The sequence below is a fragment of the Lepisma saccharinum genome, chromosome 12 (genome assembly GCF_977018435.1).
Source record: "Lepisma saccharinum chromosome 12, izLepSacc3.1, whole genome shotgun sequence".
Taxonomy (NCBI): domain Eukaryota; kingdom Metazoa; phylum Arthropoda; class Insecta; order Zygentoma; family Lepismatidae; genus Lepisma; species Lepisma saccharinum.
The window spans coordinates 58,501,575-58,522,970 of NC_139240.1; the positions used below are offsets into that span (position 1 = coordinate 58,501,575).

Below are 21,396 nucleotides of genomic sequence, written 5' to 3' on the forward strand. Positions count from 1 at the left end.
TATAATAAATAAATATTACCCAGTAAGAAGCTGAGCCGGTCTAATTGGCAGAGTGGTTAGCACAGGGCAATATGAACCAGGGGTTACAGCCTGGGCATGGGTATTCGTTATGAGTGTGCCTTCATCAATTTCGTCATGTCTTCACTCATCCTCATTTTGCGATTAACCAAAAGTGGCAGAAAAGCGAAGTAAAATAAACAAAATCAACTCTAACGAAGAAGCTGACTCAAGTAAAAATTGAATATATTTTCATTCACAAATCCTGATAAAAAAAAAATCTGACTTCTCATGTTTTAGAACATATTTCCAAAATTCCCTAACTTTTTCACTCATAGTTGATTTTCCACACTTCCAGGTTAGTGTAAAGGGCAAGGAACGATAAGGCATCTGATGCACGTGGAAAGCTGAAATGAAAACATGTGCATCTCTAAATCATAAATCAGGAAAAACACCATTTAAACATACATTACAGAAAATGCTGGTTTATTTACTTCTTTTACATTTCCAAAATTACAAAAATGACACTGAAAATGCAAACAGTAAATGATAAGCCACTACAAAGATAAACAATGAAACAGCCTTCTTGTGACTTCATTTATCGTAATTTGCAATTCAACCACTGTTCTGGAGTTGATAAGCACCGGAGCCATAGTTAATGATGTGTGATGACCAGGAAACAAAAATGTGTTCAAGCAGTCCAATTGGCACGTTGTTCAATTCTGTCAGAAATGTATGACACCAATGAATATGTCGGAATTTCATTGCTGAGAATGGTAACCAAGAATACAACACGTTACAAACACATGAACACATGCATCCATGATCTTTTTCACTATATATTTACACATGCACACACCTATATTCTGTTTAAAGAAATGCCACTGCTGATAGGTACATTGTAACATGTTCTATTTAGGACACATTGGGTAACATCATATTGTTCCTTCTTAAAGTAAATCAAAATATATTTATATATATTTATGTAGAATATTTCCTCTTAACTTTGAACCATAATAGAATCAGTATCTTTTAAAACAAAGGTAGAAACGTATAAACTAGTTTCATGTCAGTTATTTTTTTTCTACCACTTCCATGTGTTCCTTCAACACATTAATTTAGCATCGCATCATGCTTCAGTTGTTGTCCACATCACTATATATATCTTCTTATTCTGTGTGTGAAACACTGTTAACATCTCACAAATTTCCAACGAACACTGCCAAAATAATATGTAGGTGGATTGTTTTTTGAACGGCACTGTACTCTGTAGGTGGACTGCTTTTTGTAACAGCACTGCACTCTTACGCTTTTTCTCAAACTTCCTTGAAATAAATGTTTGAGATCATTAGTCTTTATCCCACTTTACCTAAAGAGCACTAGCTGCAGAATTGAAAACACATCTTTACTTATGAACTTTACGAGCTGTCCATTCTGAAGCACTTACACTCTTAATATGAATGCACATGTGGGTTCCTATAAACTGACAATTCAAGGAATAATTTTACATTTCAATGCCTTTTTTGACCTCATGAGGGAGTCTGTAAAACCATAAAAATTAACGATCTCATTATCCTTTTCCAAACTTCACATTCAATTTTGTACATGACAGCATGTGAGATGTATTACCCATAACATTAAGATATTTATAACTCTATATATATGTACATAAAAAAAAACTTTACATTAAAGTCAACAATGGATACACATTCTCAACATTTAAATACAACAAGCATACTCTTGCTCGTGTTGTAGCACAAATGTATGTTCCCTAGCAGGAAGGGAAAATATAAGAGATCAAGAAAAGCACTTGTACAAAACAAAAAAAATGCACTGTGATTAACAAAATCTTTCTAAAATGGTTGATGAAGTCTGTTGCTTACCTCAAGGTCCAAATGTTAAGTTTTGCATTCAAATATATCTGAGCGAAGCATTTTTCATTATGTATAATCTAATTAGATTACATGTATGGAAATAAAATACTGAAGTAAGGAACTATGAATTATTCAAAGGAGATGATGACAAGTTAATACATGTAAACATATATGCACACTTAAGGTATAAGTGTAATTATTTAGTTAAGCAAAAGTACTATACCATGATCATTTTCAAAATAAACTGGCTCCTAAAAAAACTGATCTACAAACTTACTACAATGCTCTCAATATACTGTAAAAATAAATATCAATCATTAATATAATCCACTCAGGACTCTCTTCGTACCAACTTTAAATGTGTCATGTTTTTAAATGATTAGCACTTAATAAGTAATTGTTTGGTACAATACTTCAAATCATGCATAGTTATAAGCTCTAAATTAACTTCTAAGATATGACACAAAATAATTCTTAACATACATGTTTTCCCAAAAAAACACTGAATGCACTTTCTTCAACAATAAATCCAAGTGTTTGTTATCTTCTGACACTGCAAACACTTTTAGTTTCTTCAAGTTTGATTGCACTACTTTAGTTTTCCTCTCATCTGGCAATCACGAACACATGTTAATGTTATGGCTTATGGTATCTCCAGCCATATGTTAAAAAAAATAAACTGTCACATGCACTCTCATATGTTTGCATCTAGTATTCAACTTGAATAATAAAACACTCAGCATTACATTTTAAAACTTACTAATAAAATGTAAGCAGTGGTCACGTTTCACGAGTTCTTTTGCATTATATTACAAAACTGTTTCAAGCCGAGTCAAAATCCGTTACACAACACATGCTTGTGGATAGGAATGCATCTAACGTTTTCTTCTACACAGACGCTTATGCTCCTTGTGCCAATGACTCTGTTGGCACTCAATGCTGCAGTATGCAGTGTTCCAACAGCAATGGTAGATAGCCTCTAGCTCACAGTTATAGCACTGCAAGACAAAATTTAACAATTAATCAATACTTTAAATACAGTGTTTACTTGCACATCAAGAATTAACAAGCAATTGAAATAAATGATAAAATTAATTTTGCACATCAATGACTATCTCTTCTTCAGGGTGGCCACTCTAGGACCAAGATAAAATTCAAGTATAATTTCTGGTTTTCAAGGTGAACTTTCCACAAATTCAAGGGTACAAGCATGTACAAGGTATGTATTACTGCCTCTCACCACCGACACACACACACATACACACACAAACATATTAACAGTATAATGGGTCTGTGCGATTCCAATGTATACAAAATTTCTAATCCAATTCAATTAAACGGTATATACTATGTAGAACTGTTAGTGAAAAATGCAGGCTCGATCAGGACTCGAACCTGGGTCTCTGGCATTCCGTGCCATTGCTCTACCACTGAGCTACCGAGCTGGCCTGGCTTTGCCTGATTTTTCGCTTCCGCTGTTTTACCTGTGTGGAATCGTCTCTGCCAGTGCTCCCGCAATGGGATCTGTTGCCTTTGAAACAAAGTAGACATTGACGTTGCCTCTTTCCTCCCAGCGTAGAGATGTTACTTCATTAAATTAGACACACACAGGAGATTGATAAGGCACAGACTCTCACCAGATACCTGTCAATCACCTGTCAGGAGATTCCACACTCAGGAATTCCTGACAGGAAATGTCCTAAGGTACGGACTGCTTGGTGCCTTCATGTTCTTTTATGTTTGGACCCTGTACTGGGAGTGTATATACTGGGTGATTTTTTTAACCTGAATCATTTGAATATCTTGAAAAAAAAATCATCCTACAAAAAAATGTTCCAAATAAAAAGTTGATAGTTTGGAGAGGGAAGTTTAGTGGTGCAACAAAATAACACCCCCTCCCCTCTTGTAGGTGGCAAAATGCTTGTGCCATAATTGAACCAGAGGTACTTTTGAGTTGTGTACATTCATTCGAAGCGCGGATCAATAAATGTATTGAAGTTGAAGGTCACCATTTTGAACACTTAAGTAATTGAGAAGTGAATGTAGTTTACTAGCCATCGAGATATCTAGAGCTAAGAATTGTCGAGTAATTTTGTATTTTCAAAATAAATTTATTTGTTTTACAACAATTTCAAGTCCTGGAACAAAAATGTTTTATTTTTTGAATTTAAATGAATTGCGAAATGAAATACATTGGTTTTAAAGTGTAAACATTCAAGAAATTAAAATTTGTCGATTATAGTGCCATCTATTACGAATCGAAAAAAATGTTTCAGACAAAACTTATGTATTTTTTTTCCGTAAAATCCGAATCTGTAATAAAAAATTGGGGTTTCTATTTGAAATTTCAAAGTTGTCCCCCGCCCCACCTACAAGAGGGGGAGGGGGTGTTCTTTTGTTGCACCACTAAACTTCCCCCTCTAAACTATCAACTTTTTATTTGGAACATTTTTTTTTGTAGGATGACTTTTTTTCAAGATATTCAAATGATTCAGGTTAAAAAAATCACCCAGTATAAGATGATGGTTTGTATCTTTCATCAAGTTATTGTGAATATTCGTCTGAAGGAGATCCTGTTAGAGGGTGGAAACGTTACGTTTTTATGTATATTTTTATACTATAAAAGTTTGCTTTGGTCAGCATTTTAATGTTTTATTAACATGGAAACAAGGCTTAACAGTGTTAACAAAATTAACAGTCAATTTTCTGTTGAATTGTTGTTTTAAGTCCACTTTATGCACAGAAAGGCTATTTGGGACTGGACATACAGTTTAAAGTGGAATCCAAACTACCACGTGCCTCCACCAGGTATCAAACCCAGGACTTCTAGATTACAAGGCGACGACGCTACCACTGCACCATCAGGGAGGCCTTAGTCACTTTTCTGTATGTTCCAACATTATAAAATAGAAAAAAAAATAACCATAACTTTTCATGTGAAAAATTTTTCATAACGGTTTGTTTAAACACATGCAGTTAATTATAATTTAATGATAATTACTGTTATCTTTAGGATGTCAGTAAAAGAATGGTCCATTTGCAATTCATACATGCACGATGTTCTCTTCCTTACACTTACCTTACCTAGAATAACATAATTGTGATTGCAACTCTAATGGGATTATATTTTAAGAAGAGCAACTGTAGTTGAGTTACTCAATGCACAGAACTGGAATATTTTAATAATATCAATAGTATACAGGGTATACACAAATGAATGGTGCGGTTATAAATATCAATAAAAATGTTAATTTTCAACTTACGTGGTTGCAGCAAACACTGTCAGAGGTGGAAATAGTCCCAGTTTTTGATATGCGAGTTAAAATTACAATATTTTTGATACGCTGATTCCAAATATGACCTCCATTTTTCTCATCACGTAAGGATTTTCCACAAAAAAATCACATTCGCCATTGGCCCACTCGTCCACCGGATCTTACGCCATGCTATTTCTTTCTATGGGGGTTTATTAAAGACAGGGTTTATGCACAACCAAAGTCAACTTCCATCCAATAATTTTATGATTGGATAATCCATGCAGTGCTGGACATGTTACACCATGTCTGGAACGAGTTTCATTACTGCATTGATGTGTGTAGTGTGACCAGGGTAGCACACATTGAAGGGTTGTAATTTTAACTTACATATCCAAAACTGGGACAGTTTCCGCATCTAACAGTGTTTGCTGCAACCACATTAGTTGAAAAATAAAATTTTTATTGACATTTATAACCACACCATTCATTTGTGTATACCCTGTATAATTATGTAGAAATTTCAGCAAAAAATGCACGTTCCACCAGACTTGAACCCAGGTCTCTGGTATACCATGTCATTGCTCTATCAACTGAGATACTTAGTCAGCTCTGTCGGTGTAGTTTCTACACAGTACATCTCCTGTGTGTGTCAAATTGTAAGGTCTATAATTATGACATTCTGAGTTTTTGTCACCATTGAGTGCATAGGCAAAGAAAGAATTAGCATGCAATGTTTATTGGACATTACCCAATTGTCCATTGACAATGCAAATGTTCTACCTCCAAATTGTAAACAAATCAAAGATATTTTGGCTGTTCTCTATTTACGATGCAATTGTTTTATCTCTGCTATCATCTGATGCCTACATACGACCAATATTGATATACTGAGAGTGTTTTTGGTTCATCTACAAAATTTGGAAGCAGCCACGAGAATGCAAACTCAAACAGCCAATGAACCTTACGACAATTTCCATCAACCAACCACAGGTGCCATCTGAATATGAGATAAACCAGTTGCATTCTAACCTCGGTCACTTGTGGGAGCTGCTTAGAAATAATAGCAGACTTCTGTTCTTACTTTTGTTGTTAACAGACAAAAGAATTGAATAAGAGTGGAATCAAAGCAGTTGACTCTTTAAATTTATTTATTTTACTTTGCTACTGAATGATAAATTTATAATGAAATTGTTTCATCCTCATTTCTAAAAAAGCAGTGTTCTGTCTGGTAGATAGAACACTGGCATTCTCAAATCAAAGTTTGCCGGCCCCTGTGGCGGCAATGCCAGGGTCCCAGGTTCGAATCCTGGCCTGGGCATGGATGTTTGCGAGTGTCCATTCATCAATTTCATCATATCATCACTCATCCCCATCTTCGCAAAGTAGCCAAAAGTGGCACAAAAGGTGAAGTAAAATAAAACAAATCAAAATAAAATAAAAATGAAATCAAAGTTGGTGTTTCGTGCAGCATTCTATCTGAAATTTCAATAATTAATTACAGCATAAATACCCACTTCTTTTTTTTTGAAGGGCTTCTATATATGAGGCTTTGCAATGATACAAACTTTCAGCATAATAGTGACTTTAACCTTTTGAGACCCAAGGCCTTTTTCACATGTAAGCCTCTCTGTCCCGAGCCGATTTTGAGCAAAATGCAGAGTTTCAATTAAATGAGTTTAGATCGGAGACTAATTGCCCTAGAGAGATGAGTGATATACCATTGTACGTGGAATGAACCAGAGATTCAGACTATATGAAATTTATGCAAATTCGGCATATATGTGGCGGGGAAAGGGGGGAAATCACCTGAAAATACTTTTTTTTTAAAAAATGGTGTTTCCCCCCACCCTCCCCCTCGAAAAAGTAGATGACAGTGTCGACATGAACATGAAAATGATCGCTGACATGTAAGGAACACAAAAATATTTGCATTATTATCATATGACCAATGTAACTTGAGTTGTACATCCCAAAAGGAATGGTCAGCACGCCACTGATTCAAGCTTCAAAATGCAGCGGTACCTTGAAATGACCTTAGCTCAGAGACTATTTGCCCTGGAGATATGAACTATATACCGTTGTACGCAGAATGAATCACAGATTCAGATGATATATAATTTATGCACATTCGGGTTACATATGGAGGGGGAAAGGGGGAAATCCCCTCAAAAATACTTTTCTTAAAAAAAATGGTGTTTCCCCCCCAAAATGTCAAAATGCAAAATTTATGCAAATTTGGCATATATATGGAGGGGGAAGGGAGAAAACACCCAAAAAATATTTTTAAAAATTGTTGAAATGTTTGAAATTTATATTTTCCCTCGAAAAGAGATGCAAAAGAGAAGTCCCTTTTCCCGCCTTTTCACCTCCATTTTCATGAAGAAAAAAAAAAGGTGCAAGAAACATTTCTGTTAAATACATGTGTTAGGAACAATATAAAAAAAATCGAAATTCTAGCCAAAAATAGAAAAGTTATAACATAAAAACTACGACCTTGACACAGCATCTCGATCGAGATGCTTGGGACAGTGAGGCTTACATTTGGGTATCCAAAAGGTTAAAGGTCTCTCAAGAAAAATGAAAAATTGGACATAGAACATTTACATTCTCAGTGGATGCATTGTCTAGTGTTTTAAGCTGTTATCTGCACTCTCACCCATGCCACTTCTTGTCCTTTGCTGCCTGTCACATGTCCTTTGCAGACTGTCACGTGTCAGTTGTTCCTTGCAACCTGTTATGTGTCAGTTGCCGACTGCCCCATGTCACTTGTTCTTTGTAGCCTGTCATATGTCAGTTGTCCTTTGCACTGTCCCATGTTAGTGGTCCTTTGCAGACTGTCCCATGTCACTTGTCCTTTGTAGACTGTCCCATGTCAGTTGTCCTTTGTAGCCTGTCACATGTCAGTTCTCCATTGCATATTCTCATGTCACTTGTCCTTTGTAGCCTGTCTCGTCAGTTGTCCTTTGCATCCTGTCACTTGCCTCTTCTGTCTGGAAGCTCCTTAAATACCCTGATGGTGGATTTGACTTACCCACTGCTTTTTCTTGGTTTCAGAGATGTGTAGTTTGTGTTTTTCTGCCAGTTCTTCCAGCTCTGTTGTATGATCAGCTTTCAACCTTTCTAGGTCACGCTCCAAACTCTTCACTGCTGCTGCAACAGCTCGCTGCTTTTCTGCCTCAAACTCCCGCTTCATCTGCAAAAGGACATAAAGTATGATGAAAAATGATACTATGTTATTGACGAAACTGCATTTTGTTTTATTGTAAGACATGGAAGATATGTTCAGTCTAAAAGGAAAAAAACAAAACAAAAACAAAATTATTGCACGAGATTACAAAGTATATGAAGAGTTCAGTTTTGTTTATGATCCCTCAGGATCAAAAAATTAAGAAGGCAAAGCACAATAAATTCCTTCATGTGGAATTTAAATGCATTTTGGACATGTACGCATGAGATAAGTTGCTCAAATGTAGACATTTTGGGTGAGAACATGATTCAACGATGACTCAAAACCACATCCTGGTATCCAATGGCAATGTTTTATCTGACCCGCAGTCCTGATTTCACTACATTTTCATTGCTCTAGCTCTCTGTGTGGTGATACATTGCACCTAGTCGGTAGGGTGTCTGACTACAACGTGGGACACCCAGGTTTGATTCCCTGGGTGGGAGATCTAAGGTCAGAATTTTTCAGGCCTTGTTCCTGCATAAAATGGCTCTGGGGGTTACTCTGCCTCAAACCGGCATGGTATCAGTGATATCTCCACGAACCCAAAGTCAATTTGTAACTTGGAAAAAAGAACCCATGCGCACATAGAGAAACAATATGGTGAAAAGTACAGTAAGGCAAGGTTCACTTAGCCCACATAAATTCAGTGACTTTTCCAGGTATTTTGAAATACGTTTCTGTATCCTGTTTACTGTATATTACTTTCATGAAAATACGAACAGTGGCATCCAGTTACATGGAAGGCCATATTTGTATGCATTTATTCGCAAGCACTTGTATCAAATTAAAGATTAATAACATGTGAAGAATCCACATTCATGGCATTCTCTTACTTATGGAGTGAGCTCCACATGGCAAAATGAGAGTAAAAATGATCTCCCAAAGCACAGAGCATTGACAAATGTAATTATTGTTTCTACATTTTCTCATACTAAATCGATTCGAATAAGATTACAATCTAATTGGCAAACTTGTGCAAATTGTAAAAATGATCCAATTTTGTAAAAAAACAAACAAAAAAAAAACAACCTCACACCAGTGCCTAATTACCACACTAAAAGAAAACCACTCAAATCACACCAAAAAATTAAAAATGTGAATTTAAAAAATGTTGGGTGTATGTAGCATATTACCAATCTCACATCATACACAAATAAGTTTTGTGTTAGGTAACTTACCATAAAATATTTCACTGAAATGAATGATTGAAACTTGAGACAAAACAGTAAATAAATTATGGTACGATCAACATGAAAAAAAAAAAATGGGGAATAGGTAAGGGGTACATGATGGTTGCGGTAAACGTTAAATCCTATCGCAACTACCGCCGCCCGGGAACAAACAATGCAGTGACGTGGTACCATCTCCGCTTCAAACGCCGTACCCTCTTGTGAATGAAGACAGTGAATCTTCGAAATTAATAGGATTTAACCATTAAATTGCGCAACGCAGAAGTGCGAAATTTTCTAAATTTCATGTAAGTAAGGTAATGGGTAGTCACCTGCATTCCTTGATAATCTTATTTTCCTCTCCTGCCTCTTAAAATGTATTGTCTTTCATTTCTGGATTAATCACCTACATCTCAATAACTGTGTCCCAACGTTTCGGGGAGATTTGCTATGCTAGTTAGGGTACCACTGCTGTTCAGTCTGAGGATGACTCAGGTACCGCTGAAGAAAACTTTCAGGGAGGAAAAATGCTTGGGCTCTTTCAACTTGGGAAATAAGTTAAGTCTGGTGGATTAATGTCTGGAATGGATGGCAGGTGAGTCCATACTTTGTTCTCATAATTGCTCAGAAAATTGATCTCAACCTCTCTCAGGAGCGGGCGTGCAAAATGCAAAATGAGTGGTCCATTCTGAAGCAAGACAGGTCGGTTTTGTGGATATTTCTTGGGCACGATAATATGCTGATGTCACACTAGTTCCACATGAGACTACATCAGCAATGATAATTCCTTGTTGATCTTAGGCAAAAGTGATCATTTGCTTCACCTTTGCTTGTGCTTGTCAAATATTTTTGGCCATGTCCATGATGGACTTATTCATTGTTTGACTGAGACTTCAGCCGTTTGCTCACCACAAACTTTGGTTTTCAACCATCACAGTACCCGAGGTGTGTGCAGATGCCATTTCTAACAGTTCTCACTACCAACTGGCGTACACTAGGGAACTGAGTAACACACATGCTGCTTCTACAAGACTTTATCTGCAACTGGTGTAACTTTTACTCTGATTGTATCATTCACTCTGCAGTGTTACCATCTTTTGCATTATTTATGAAATGACCCTTGTACATTCAATCTTCATAGTTACAATGCAGATATGTTATATTTTGATAAGTAACGTATTACATGAGTTAATTATCTGAAAGTTTGTCAGATGTACTTGTGATTTCCTCGTAAGTGGGGAGCAGAAGAGTGTAAGTGTAAGAAATGCATCTTCGTTCATCCCCAATTTGAACCCACTCCCTGGATCTTACACCTTGTGATTTCTTCTTTGGGGCTCTCTTAAAGACCAAGTGTATGTCCCCATTTCCACAAGATGTAGATGGATTCCAAGTGCAATACCTAAACACACGGCCATGAAAATAGGCAGCTGGGTAGAATTACGCTGGTGCCACATATGGGAAAGCAAAGCGAGAGAGGGACAAAAGTTACTGGTTCCCGCGCACTGTGTGGCAACGTCAACTGGGTTGCGTTGCCTAGTCCGAACGTGAGATCGACCTCTATCTGGGTTCATTCCTGACCTTTCGCACAAATACTGTCAGTTTCATTCTCTTAAACCTCCAAACACACACAGTTGTGCTCCGACGTGGCAACGTCAACTTCTGTTACCCACCTAATTTCATGGCTGTGCGTTTAGTGGAGGCACATACTGGTTCGGATCCCACTTTAAACTTTAGGTCCAGTCCCGATTAGTCTTTTGGTGCACTTAAAAACAAACTGAAACAAGAGTATTACCAACGTAATTACAAAATTTTCAAATAAAGGTGAAATATTGTTCATCAGAAGAAACTTGTAAATATATAAACTACAATAAGAGATGATTTCCTTTTCAAGTAATTGATTAATACACACACTATTGATTATGAAAGGGGGTGGAAAATAACACATGTCTAAACCAAGTCCAAAACTAAGAATGTCACAAGAATGCCACCATTTCAATTTTAGGCAGAAAAGGAGAAGGGGTTTATTGTAACTTGCACGTGAAAGTGTGTTGATTTGTTTGTTTGCACAGAAAGGCTAATCAGGATGGGACCTACAGTTTAAAGTGGGATCCAAACCACTATGTGCCTCCACCGGGTATCAAACCTGGGACCCTTTGATTAACAGTCAAAAGTGTGTTGAGAACAAGTGTTACCTAACATGACTAGTTTAGCTAAATGGCTAGTGTTTCTAATACAATCTCATATAATATTAAAATGCTGGAATTAAATAAAATAATGGCACCTCTTTATAGGAAGGATGGCCAAATCCTGATATTGGATATTCTGATATCTGGATACTTGGATTATCCTAATTATCCGGATATCTGATATATGGATTACCAAAAATGTCCAGATATCCGAATGTGTGTATTATTCAGAATTATTGTTTATCCGTTTCACGGGCTATTCACATATTCTTTTATTCATCATGTTCGTATTTCACAGTACGGATATTTTACAAATCCTTCTTCAAATTTGTACTATCCAGATATCCATTATCCAGATTCTGCGGCCATCCCTACTTAATAGCAACCCTGTAATAATAATGACAGGTAGGTAGAGCTGACAAACAAAATCAAACAAAAAAAAAATATAATAAAAATAAGAGCATTAAGCTAGTCAGTCATAGTGAATTCAAAGCAGGTACAAAAACCTCAAATACACAAGTTAGAGTGCTGCATCGAAGCTTTCTATCTCGATCGTCTAATAGTTTGCATGGCTGATGCTAGATGGCTTGCGGAATCGACCGTTTCTTACTTGAGCATTAGAACAGGCAAACAATTGGTATACGCTCGAAGCCCAGTGGTTTACGTACAACCGTAATTTGTCTGTGGTAGTGGACCTATAAATATCCTTCGTGAAGTGAAAGACACCGTGAAATTGAAACTTAAGTGAACAAAGTCACCATATCCATGTTAAAATGTAATTTTGTCTATCTTACCAATACATAGCAATATATGAAAATGAATAGGATTATGGGCTGAAACTACCAACACGAATTTTACACATATATTTGTAGGATTATTGTCACATTGAAATGATATTTGATATTCGAGCGTGGGAGATTCGATCGAGTTTGAGTGAGCGAAAGTGGTCCAATGCAGTACTCTAACGCAAGTGTACAAATGGCAAGATTCAAGCAGAAGTGTATGGCAGAAATCATTCAAACTGAGTCCACTGACCACTTACAAAGAGATATTCTCAGATAGTTTCCGAACTGTGTAACTGCTCCATGGTATATTCATCTACATGGAACGTTAGCTGATGGATCAAGAAGAATGAGACATCGGCAGATCCATAACAAGAGGCAATTTAACAAAATTCATGAAGTATACTACAATCTTCTGAAGAGTCACAAAGTAGATAAGTATGCAAGCTTAATGAAACAGAATATTGTCTGTACCAACAAATGCCTCAAAGATACTTTAGGAAATGACTGATTAATTGATTGAGTTGGTGTTTTAAGTACACTTTATGCACAGTAAGGGTAATCGGGGGGACAGGAGCTATAGTTTAAAGTGGGATCTGAACCCAGGGTGGCCACTCTAGGACCACGATTAATTCAAGTATAATTCCTGGTTTTCAAGGCAAACTTTCCAAAAATTCAAGGGTACCAGCATATGTTTTCTGTATTTCAACCTTATGAATTTCCATCTCTCGCCACCCACACACATAGACACACAAATTTATTAACAATACAAAGGGTCTATGCGATTCCAATAAATCCAAAAATTCTAAATCAGTTCAAATAATTGGTATATGTATTTAAAATATTTAATTTAAGGTGTGGAGTTTATATTTGTCATTTTACACACTCACGACTCCAAATACATCTACAAACACAAGTCACAAATGTTACAGGATATACTAATTTAAGAAAAAAATAATTAATTGTATAACATTTTCACATTCACAATTAACTAATTAATAATTAATCAACTTCAAGAAACCTTGCAATAATCTTTCCTCTGTCAGATAGATTGTTTTGCAAAGGACACTAACAAAGTAAATGGATAGAGAGATTTCCGTTTTATTTGATATTGAGGTTTGGAATAAGGAGTATGGGGAAGACCACAGAAAAGATATGCAAAGTGCTTAGAAAAGCGGGCATTAAAACTTACAGGGAGGAAAGGAGAAGCATCTTAAGAAAACAGAGAAGAGGAAGGGATTATCTACGAAGTGAACTGTAAAGAATGTAAGAGTATGTACATAGGAGAAACGCAGTGACGAGCGGTGACGTCGACACTTGGGGTAGCAATGAGTGGCATGCCCAACGGGTTATAATCCCCCCCCTTTTGGGCTCAGTATTCCTAAAAGAAGAACGTCAAATACAGGAAAAATTGCAAAGTTAGGAATGACTACAAAAAATTGTACACATAACTTCCACCCACTTTCGAAAATCAAAAACGATTTGATTTGACTACTGGGCCAGAGATGCCGGGTTTGAATCTCGGCTTGGCAATTGGTGATCTTTGTGTGTCCCATGCCCTTAATCAATTTTATCATATCGTCTTCGCGATTAGCCAAATATGGCGGAAAGCGAAGTAAAATAAACCAAATCAAACAATCAATGATTTTATTTGATTCACTTTTTTATACATTTGGTTAATCGCGAAGATGATACGACAAAATTAATGAAGGGACAAACACAAAGAACACCCATGTCCAGGTAGGGGTTCGAACCAGGAACTCCTGGTGTTGTAGCGTGCTGTGGTAACCACTCCCCCACGGTTGGTTGAATTGATGGTTGATTTGACGCTTTAAGTCCACTTTATACACAGAAAGGCTAATCGGACTGGACCTATAGTTTAATGTGGGATCCGAACCACTATATGCCTCCATCTACAGATCCAGAACCACTTCCACTCCCCCACGTAGGTTGGCCGACAACAAACATGTGAGGACGGCGCTAACCATTCGGATACTGCATTTCTCCTGAGTAGTAATTTTTAATTGAATTTTTGAAATACCATCTTTATATATGATTAACTTTTTTTCACAAATTTTGCATTGTTTGATTTCCCTAATTTCCCCATCTCACAATCTCATTACTGAAGGATCCGGGCTTGAGCCCTGGCCTTTGCATGAGTGTTTCTTTGCAACCCATCTTCACCCGTTTAATTTAATCAACGTTCATCGTCATGGCAGAAATTAGGTAAAGCGATGGAAGAGAAGAAAATACAAATAATTTCCACCAGTGCATCTGCAGGGCACTGTGAAATCAGGAGCCTAGAATTCTCTGTTTATGATTGTCCCTCACGACTTTCAAGCTCTTAGCTACTTATTCCGATTAAATCTATACAGCTAGAAAAAGCGATGGGTAACAGAACACAACTTTAAACAAACCATTTTTCTACTTTCTTCAATGATATTCAATTGGCTTTTTGAGTTCTGGGATACATTTTTCATTTCTAATTTTTTCATTATTCACTGCAGGCCGAGTACAACACATAAGAACAAGAATGCACGCTCGTCACGAATTGTTCTTTGTGAGGTCCCTTCATCAGTTTCATCATATCATCACTCATTCTCATTTTCACGATAACCCAATGTGGCAGAAAAGCGAAGTAAAATAAACCAAACCAACAACAAGAATTAGAACGTGCGTTCTCTTGCCCAAATAAGTACATTATATTTATGATTGTTTAGCTTATCCATTTTTTTATTGTTATTTATGCTGTTAGGAAGGTAAACGAAACTAAAGAAGGACTAAAATTAAATGGTATGACTCAGTTGTTAGCATATGCAGATGATGTAGACTTATTAGGGGATGACATAAATACAATTAAGAATAATGCTAAAATATTTTTCAAAACTGCTGAAGAGATAGGTTTGGAAGTTAACAAAGAGAAAACTAAATATATGCTTACAGGCCAAAACCAAGTGTTAGGTAATAATCAAAATCTAATTATTGATAACAACTCGTTTGAAACAGTTTCCAAATTCAAATACTTAGGAGTAATATTAACAAATGAAAATTATATTAAAGAGGAAATAAAAAGTAGGCTTAATTCAGGAAATGCATGTTACTTCTCTCTTCATAAACTTTTGTCTTCTCGTTTAATATCTAAGAAACTAAAAGTTAAAATATACAAAACCGTAATTTTGCCTGTAGTATTATATGGGTGTGAAACTTGGTCCCTTACATTGAAAGAGGAACATAAATTGAGAGTATTTGAAAATAGGATCCTTAGGAAAATATTTGGACCTAAAAGGGATGAGGAGACAGGTGAGTGGAGAAGGTTACATAATTTAGAACTACATAATTTGTATTCATGTCCAGACATTATTAGAATAATTAAATCAAGAAGACTTAGGTGGGCAGGCCATGTGGCACGAATGGGAGAGGAAAGAGGAGTTTACAGGATTCTTGTTGGGAAACCTGATGGTAAGAGACCAGTAGGAAGGCCAAGACGAAGATGGAGGGACAACGTTGAGATGGACCTAAGGGAAATCGGTAGGGATGGAAAAGAGTATAAAGATCTTGCACAAGATAGGGACAGATGGAAGGCCTGTGTTGCTGCAGCCATGAACCTTCGGGTTTAAGAAGGCTAGAGAGTTAGTTAGTATTTTTTTATTGGAGGCCAAGAGATTAGTATATTTAAATAAAACACTACTAAAATGAGACCAAGAGAGCGTGTGAGCAAATATTTGTTATTTAATCATTATATATTCCATATTTAAAAAAAAAAAAATGTCTGCACATAAGACGTTCCAATTGCATAAATGATAAAAGTACATCCCATATTATACATAAATATTGTACAACGTGTAAAAAGTAGTGTAAATACAGAGAAAATAAGTACTGCAGAAAAAAAATCCCTTAGTTCTTTAGAGTATTTTCAAAGGAAGCGAAGGGAATCCAATCCCCTATCTGTCCTATAGGAGGGACTGAGGGACCTCAAGAACGGGCTTTCAACTATTGGAGCGGGGGCGAGGGGGCAAGGGAGGTAGAGGCAGAATTCTTCCCTTTCCCTTCGAAAACCCGTTTCTACCTGGAACTGTGAGGCGGAGAAAGAGGGAGCTAGGCCGCTGAACGCACCGAGGGACGAGAAGCGTGTGAAAAAAAGTGTTGCATATGAACTGTGGCTTCAACAAAACAATAAATATTGTGATTTGAAAATAATTAGAGATTTGAGATTGATTGATCTATATCTGCTAGACTAGCTACTCCTCAGTGCACATCACTGGAGAAACGAAAAAGAGACTGAAAGACAGGTTGAAGCAACATAGGGATGATGTACGACTTAAGAGAGAGAGAGAAATGTGATATTTAAACACACGAGAGAAACAGGACATGACATCGAGTGGGATGAGGCTAAGCAGATAGGAAGGGAGAAGAGAATGCTAGTGAGAAAATGGAAGGAAGCCAAGGAAATAGAGAAGAAAGGTGAAGAAGACACAATGAACTGGAATGGGGGACTGATGATAAAGAATGGAAGAAGGTGTTAGAAAGAGCGGAAAGGACAAGAGAGAAAGAGGAGAGAAGAAGGAAGAAGAATGAAGGAAAATGAGCGTGAGATAAAAAGTCCAACCACACTCTCTTTCAGGTGAAAGTACAGTTGACAAGGGAAAGCCACCTGCTAAATTGTTCCAGAACTACTTTCTAATAGTCTGGAGGGGAGTATTTTTGTGTATATACAGGGTGTCATTTTAATGGCGCCCACGGACCACAGATTCGTATAGAGGACATCAAAACAAACAACATTTCCCAGTAACATCTTTCTCGTTGATGCATCGATTCGACGCTACAGCCGTTCAAAAAAGACCATTTTGCCACCTGGATGCTGGCAACCCAACACAACATTTGATCGTACCTGTGACCTCATATTCTGCAGCGAAACAGCGCACGGCAGGGTTGCAAGGAACACACACATTTTGTGAAAAATGACAAACTACCAACCACATTATTAGCTGTAAAACGAAGCGAGAAACACATCCAGCAGACCGAACACCATAGCCTACCAGCCAAAAGATCAGCAGTCATCTCAGGGGAAGGGGGAAGTCAACCAACGATATGAGAAATGGTAAAAAAACGTATTCAAAATGAAATGTCAATGTCGGATTTTGTCTCAGTCTACATCTAAAATATCAACAACAATACATTTTATTGGACTTACAGCTTACACGTGGCTGTTTACGCTCAACTACATGTCAAATATTTGCAAATCTCGTTGCAAGGTTGATATCTACAGGTTTATGTCCAGATGCCATGTGGTACTTTTGTGCTGATAACGGAAGTATCCGAGGTTCACTTTGTTACATTACGGCTAAAACAAGTACAACCACAGTAACAATCTAATGATGAATCAGTACCGAATATACTACCCTGTTCACATTTGCAAACTATTACATGTGTATCCTGTGCATAGATAAACACATAGTCGTCTTAGAGCTTGTATTACTACTACTTATATCCCTGTATTTTCAATCATTTTTGACACTTGCCTCATAATTCTCTGAATATATGTTGCTTACCTTTGGAATTTTGAGTTATTTCATTTCTATTTTGTCATCTGTTCAGTGTGTCACAGACAAATAGTATCAGAAGAACGAAGTGGATAGACTAAATTGTAGATGCCAACTTCGTAACTAGATTTGCAATTATGTGACATGTAAGCTGAGACAAAATTCGATATGACCACTTCCACTTGAATTCTATTTCCTTTCTACTATTTTTCGTATAGTTTGTTTACTTCCTGTTAGGTTACAGAACGTGTTTTCTCGTTTTGTGTTACGGTACATAATGTGGCTGATTGTAGCTATGTCATTTTTCACAGATTATGTGTGTTCCTGGCAACCCTATACGTCACAAATGCAATCAAATGTTGTGTGTGGTTGCCAGCATTCAGGCGGCTAAACGGGCTTTTTTGAACAACTGTAGCGCCGAAACGACGCACCAACGAGAAAAATGTTACTGAGAAAAGTTGTTTGTTTTGATGTCCTCTATACGTTTCCGTGGTCCGTGGGCGCCATTAAAATGACACCCTGTATATCGTCCTGTTCTTATACCTTGTTACATTTGTACTTGGTACATAGTCTGAAGAAGACCTTGCTAGAAGGTTGAAACGTTACATTTAGTTTATGTTTTATAATAAAATAAATTTCTGCCGTGGTCAGCATATTGAGTTTTTCATATCATGGAAACAAGGCTTAATGGTGTTATTATTTTCCATGTGGCTCTCTTTTTCTTCCTTGATAAAAATATAAACTAAACTGTGAAAAACTTGCCTCAGGGCATTTATAAATATGTATAATTTCAATGGGATTTGGATTAATAAAAGTTGCAAATGGAACGAAGAAAATGCAAAAACAACATATTTTCTTCACAATGTGAAATTTATATTCCCGCAATAATCATTCACAGGAAATTAAATTTCTGTTAAAATTTTTTGATGCTCGCATACTATCACTTTGATCTATTTCAAGATGACTGAAAGACAGAGGAAGTCATAATCTTCTTGAAACAAGATATAGGATTTTCTCAGAATAAGTCTGAGTCAATAAAAAAAAATGTTTACACTATGTCTGAACTGAAAAATCCTGCCCGCAAAGATGCCGAGTTTGAGTCCTACTCAAAAAATTATGGATACTCGAGTTTGGACTCCAACTAAAAACTTATCAGTAGATCCACATAAAATAGTTACATAAAAATTTAGCTTATTCAATTCTGCATTAATCTATGGCAACCAATATTTTTTTTTTCTTTCGAGTTTTTGGAACGATTGCTCTCCTTTAAATTCCGTAAATAAAAAACCCAATGATCCAATCATGATGCAACTTTAATACAGTGCAAGCAGAAAGGTTTTAAAAATAATTCTTAATTTCAGATTTTCAAAATTGGTCAAAAAACCATTCTTATCAATTTTGTGAAACAACTTTTTCTTAGTATTGGGTTGTCCTACAACCACAATATTGGTTTTGTTTTGAAGCCGCTTGCAGCCGTTTTCAAAACCCATTATCATTGTGAATGCAAAATAGATTTTGTACAGATTTTTATTCAATAGAGTAAACGTGTGTGATAATGTGGCACCACAGCACACGCTGACAGCCTGCAGTTTCCACGGTTCAACAGACATTGCTGTGTGCAGTGTTGCCACGGTCCATGCACATCTTTACTCATTCATCGGCTGATGAATTAGATGATGGACAAAAAATATGGAACATCTATGCCTACTCATGATTCAAATCTGAAACCTCAGACACTGTATATGCTAACCACTCCACCAACTTTCATGTCCTTATACCTGCTATTCACCTATTTTTGATCAAATAAACTTACTGATAATATATGCAAGCTTATGACTAAAATAAAGGGAATTATGAAGTATAAATACCTTTTCTTGTACTTCTCTTACTGCTTTTTCTGTGTCCTTGGCATTGTTCTTTTTTGCTTTGGCTCCAGAAAGTTCCTCCAATGCCTGCAAAAAACAAACACAAATTGTAAACAATATCAACAGCAGGATATTGTAACATGTTAACTGAGTTGTATTTAACTCATGCTTGTTTTAAACCCGGGGCCTCATGAAGCATATTTGACTCGCACGTCTCTTTACCTTGCATACACCAGGCTGTAACATACATGTTAAATGAAGAGTGGCACCGTGGACAAAGGTTTGCTGATGGTTCGCGAAAAATCTTATTTATTGACGCTGTTATTGTTACAATTAATACGAACAATTTAAAAACCATGGATCAAATGAAGAGATGTACATTAACTTCTTTTCGATTTATTTTTGCTTTTAAATTTCACTTAAATCTGACAAATAAACAACAACAAAAAAAATTCCCTCATGAATTGTTTTCAAGTTTTTCTGATTGTGCATTTGACCTTGAATTTTTGCTGGCGAGCTCCTTGAACAATATCGGTACAGTAGTGTACAGCAGAGTCATGTTCCAAAGAACTAAAGACTTAATGCTCAGAAAAAACAATAAATATGCTGTGAGCCAAATATAACTCACGTGGCTGCAGCATAAAAATTGATTCTAATGCCCTGTGAGTTGCATATGACTCATGCACATAAAAATAAATCATCTAATCATCGAGAAACATATTGCTTTCAATGCTTTTATTGTATTCACGGAATAAAACATCATGGCCCACAAGGAAAAAAATCTACTGTGGCAGTCAATGTGTTAATACCATAGAGGGGGAAAAAAGTACTCATTGCAATAATCAATGGCTTCATTCTACAGCATTAATGTAACACAGTGGTACTAGAGATTTGTTACACTGAAAATCCCTGATTAACTTACTAGGGTTGTGAACTGGAATTATTACATTACAAAATCAAATTCATATCAATTGCCCATGTTAGTCATGATGAGTAAACAACAATAACATACCTGATGTAGTAAAATGTTAAAACACATAAATGTCTTAATTCTCTGATTCTGAGGGTCAAAATGATGATATATTTTAATCTTTTATTGTAGCAGATGTGTTCTCTTTCCTTGTTCATCACTTCAAAAATAACACAAAATTATGTATGTGGTAAATATATTTTAAACAGGAATTTCAACTCATACCTGAACATTGTAGCATTGATTGATTGAATTGGTGTTTTAAGTCCACTTTATGCACAGAAAGGCTAATTGGGACTGGACCTACAGTTTAAAGTGGGATCCGAAACATTATGTGCCTCCACCTGGTATCGAACCTGGGATCCCTTCATCACAAGATGGTGATGCTATCACTGCACCATCAGGGAGGCTACGAACATTGTAGCAGTTTTGCCATAGCTATAAATAGTGCAATATTATAATTATATTGCATTTATGCCACATCAATCTATCAGTATTTTACTTAAAAAAAAAACAGTGACATATTG

At 36.4% G+C, this 21,396-nt stretch overlaps 1 protein-coding gene across 2 annotated transcripts in view; it reads right to left on the minus strand.

Annotated features, from left to right (window-relative positions):
- Positions 1–482: 482 nt before the first annotated feature.
- The window catches only part of LOC145996133 (zinc finger MYND domain-containing protein 11), a 97,776-nt gene continuing 76,862 nt past the window's right edge, over positions 483–21,396 (minus strand). For both annotated transcript variants that reach the window (XM_083132449.1, XM_083132447.1), the window contains exons 13-15: positions 19,903–19,986; positions 8,160–8,321; positions 483–2,869 (exon numbers count right to left, since the gene is read on the minus strand). In XM_083132449.1, coding sequence (XP_082988575.1) covers positions 2,747–2,869; positions 8,160–8,321; positions 19,903–19,986 — 369 coding nt within the window. In that variant the 3' untranslated portion in view covers positions 483–2,746. The remainder of the gene's footprint in view (positions 2,870–8,159; positions 8,322–19,902; positions 19,987–21,396) is intronic.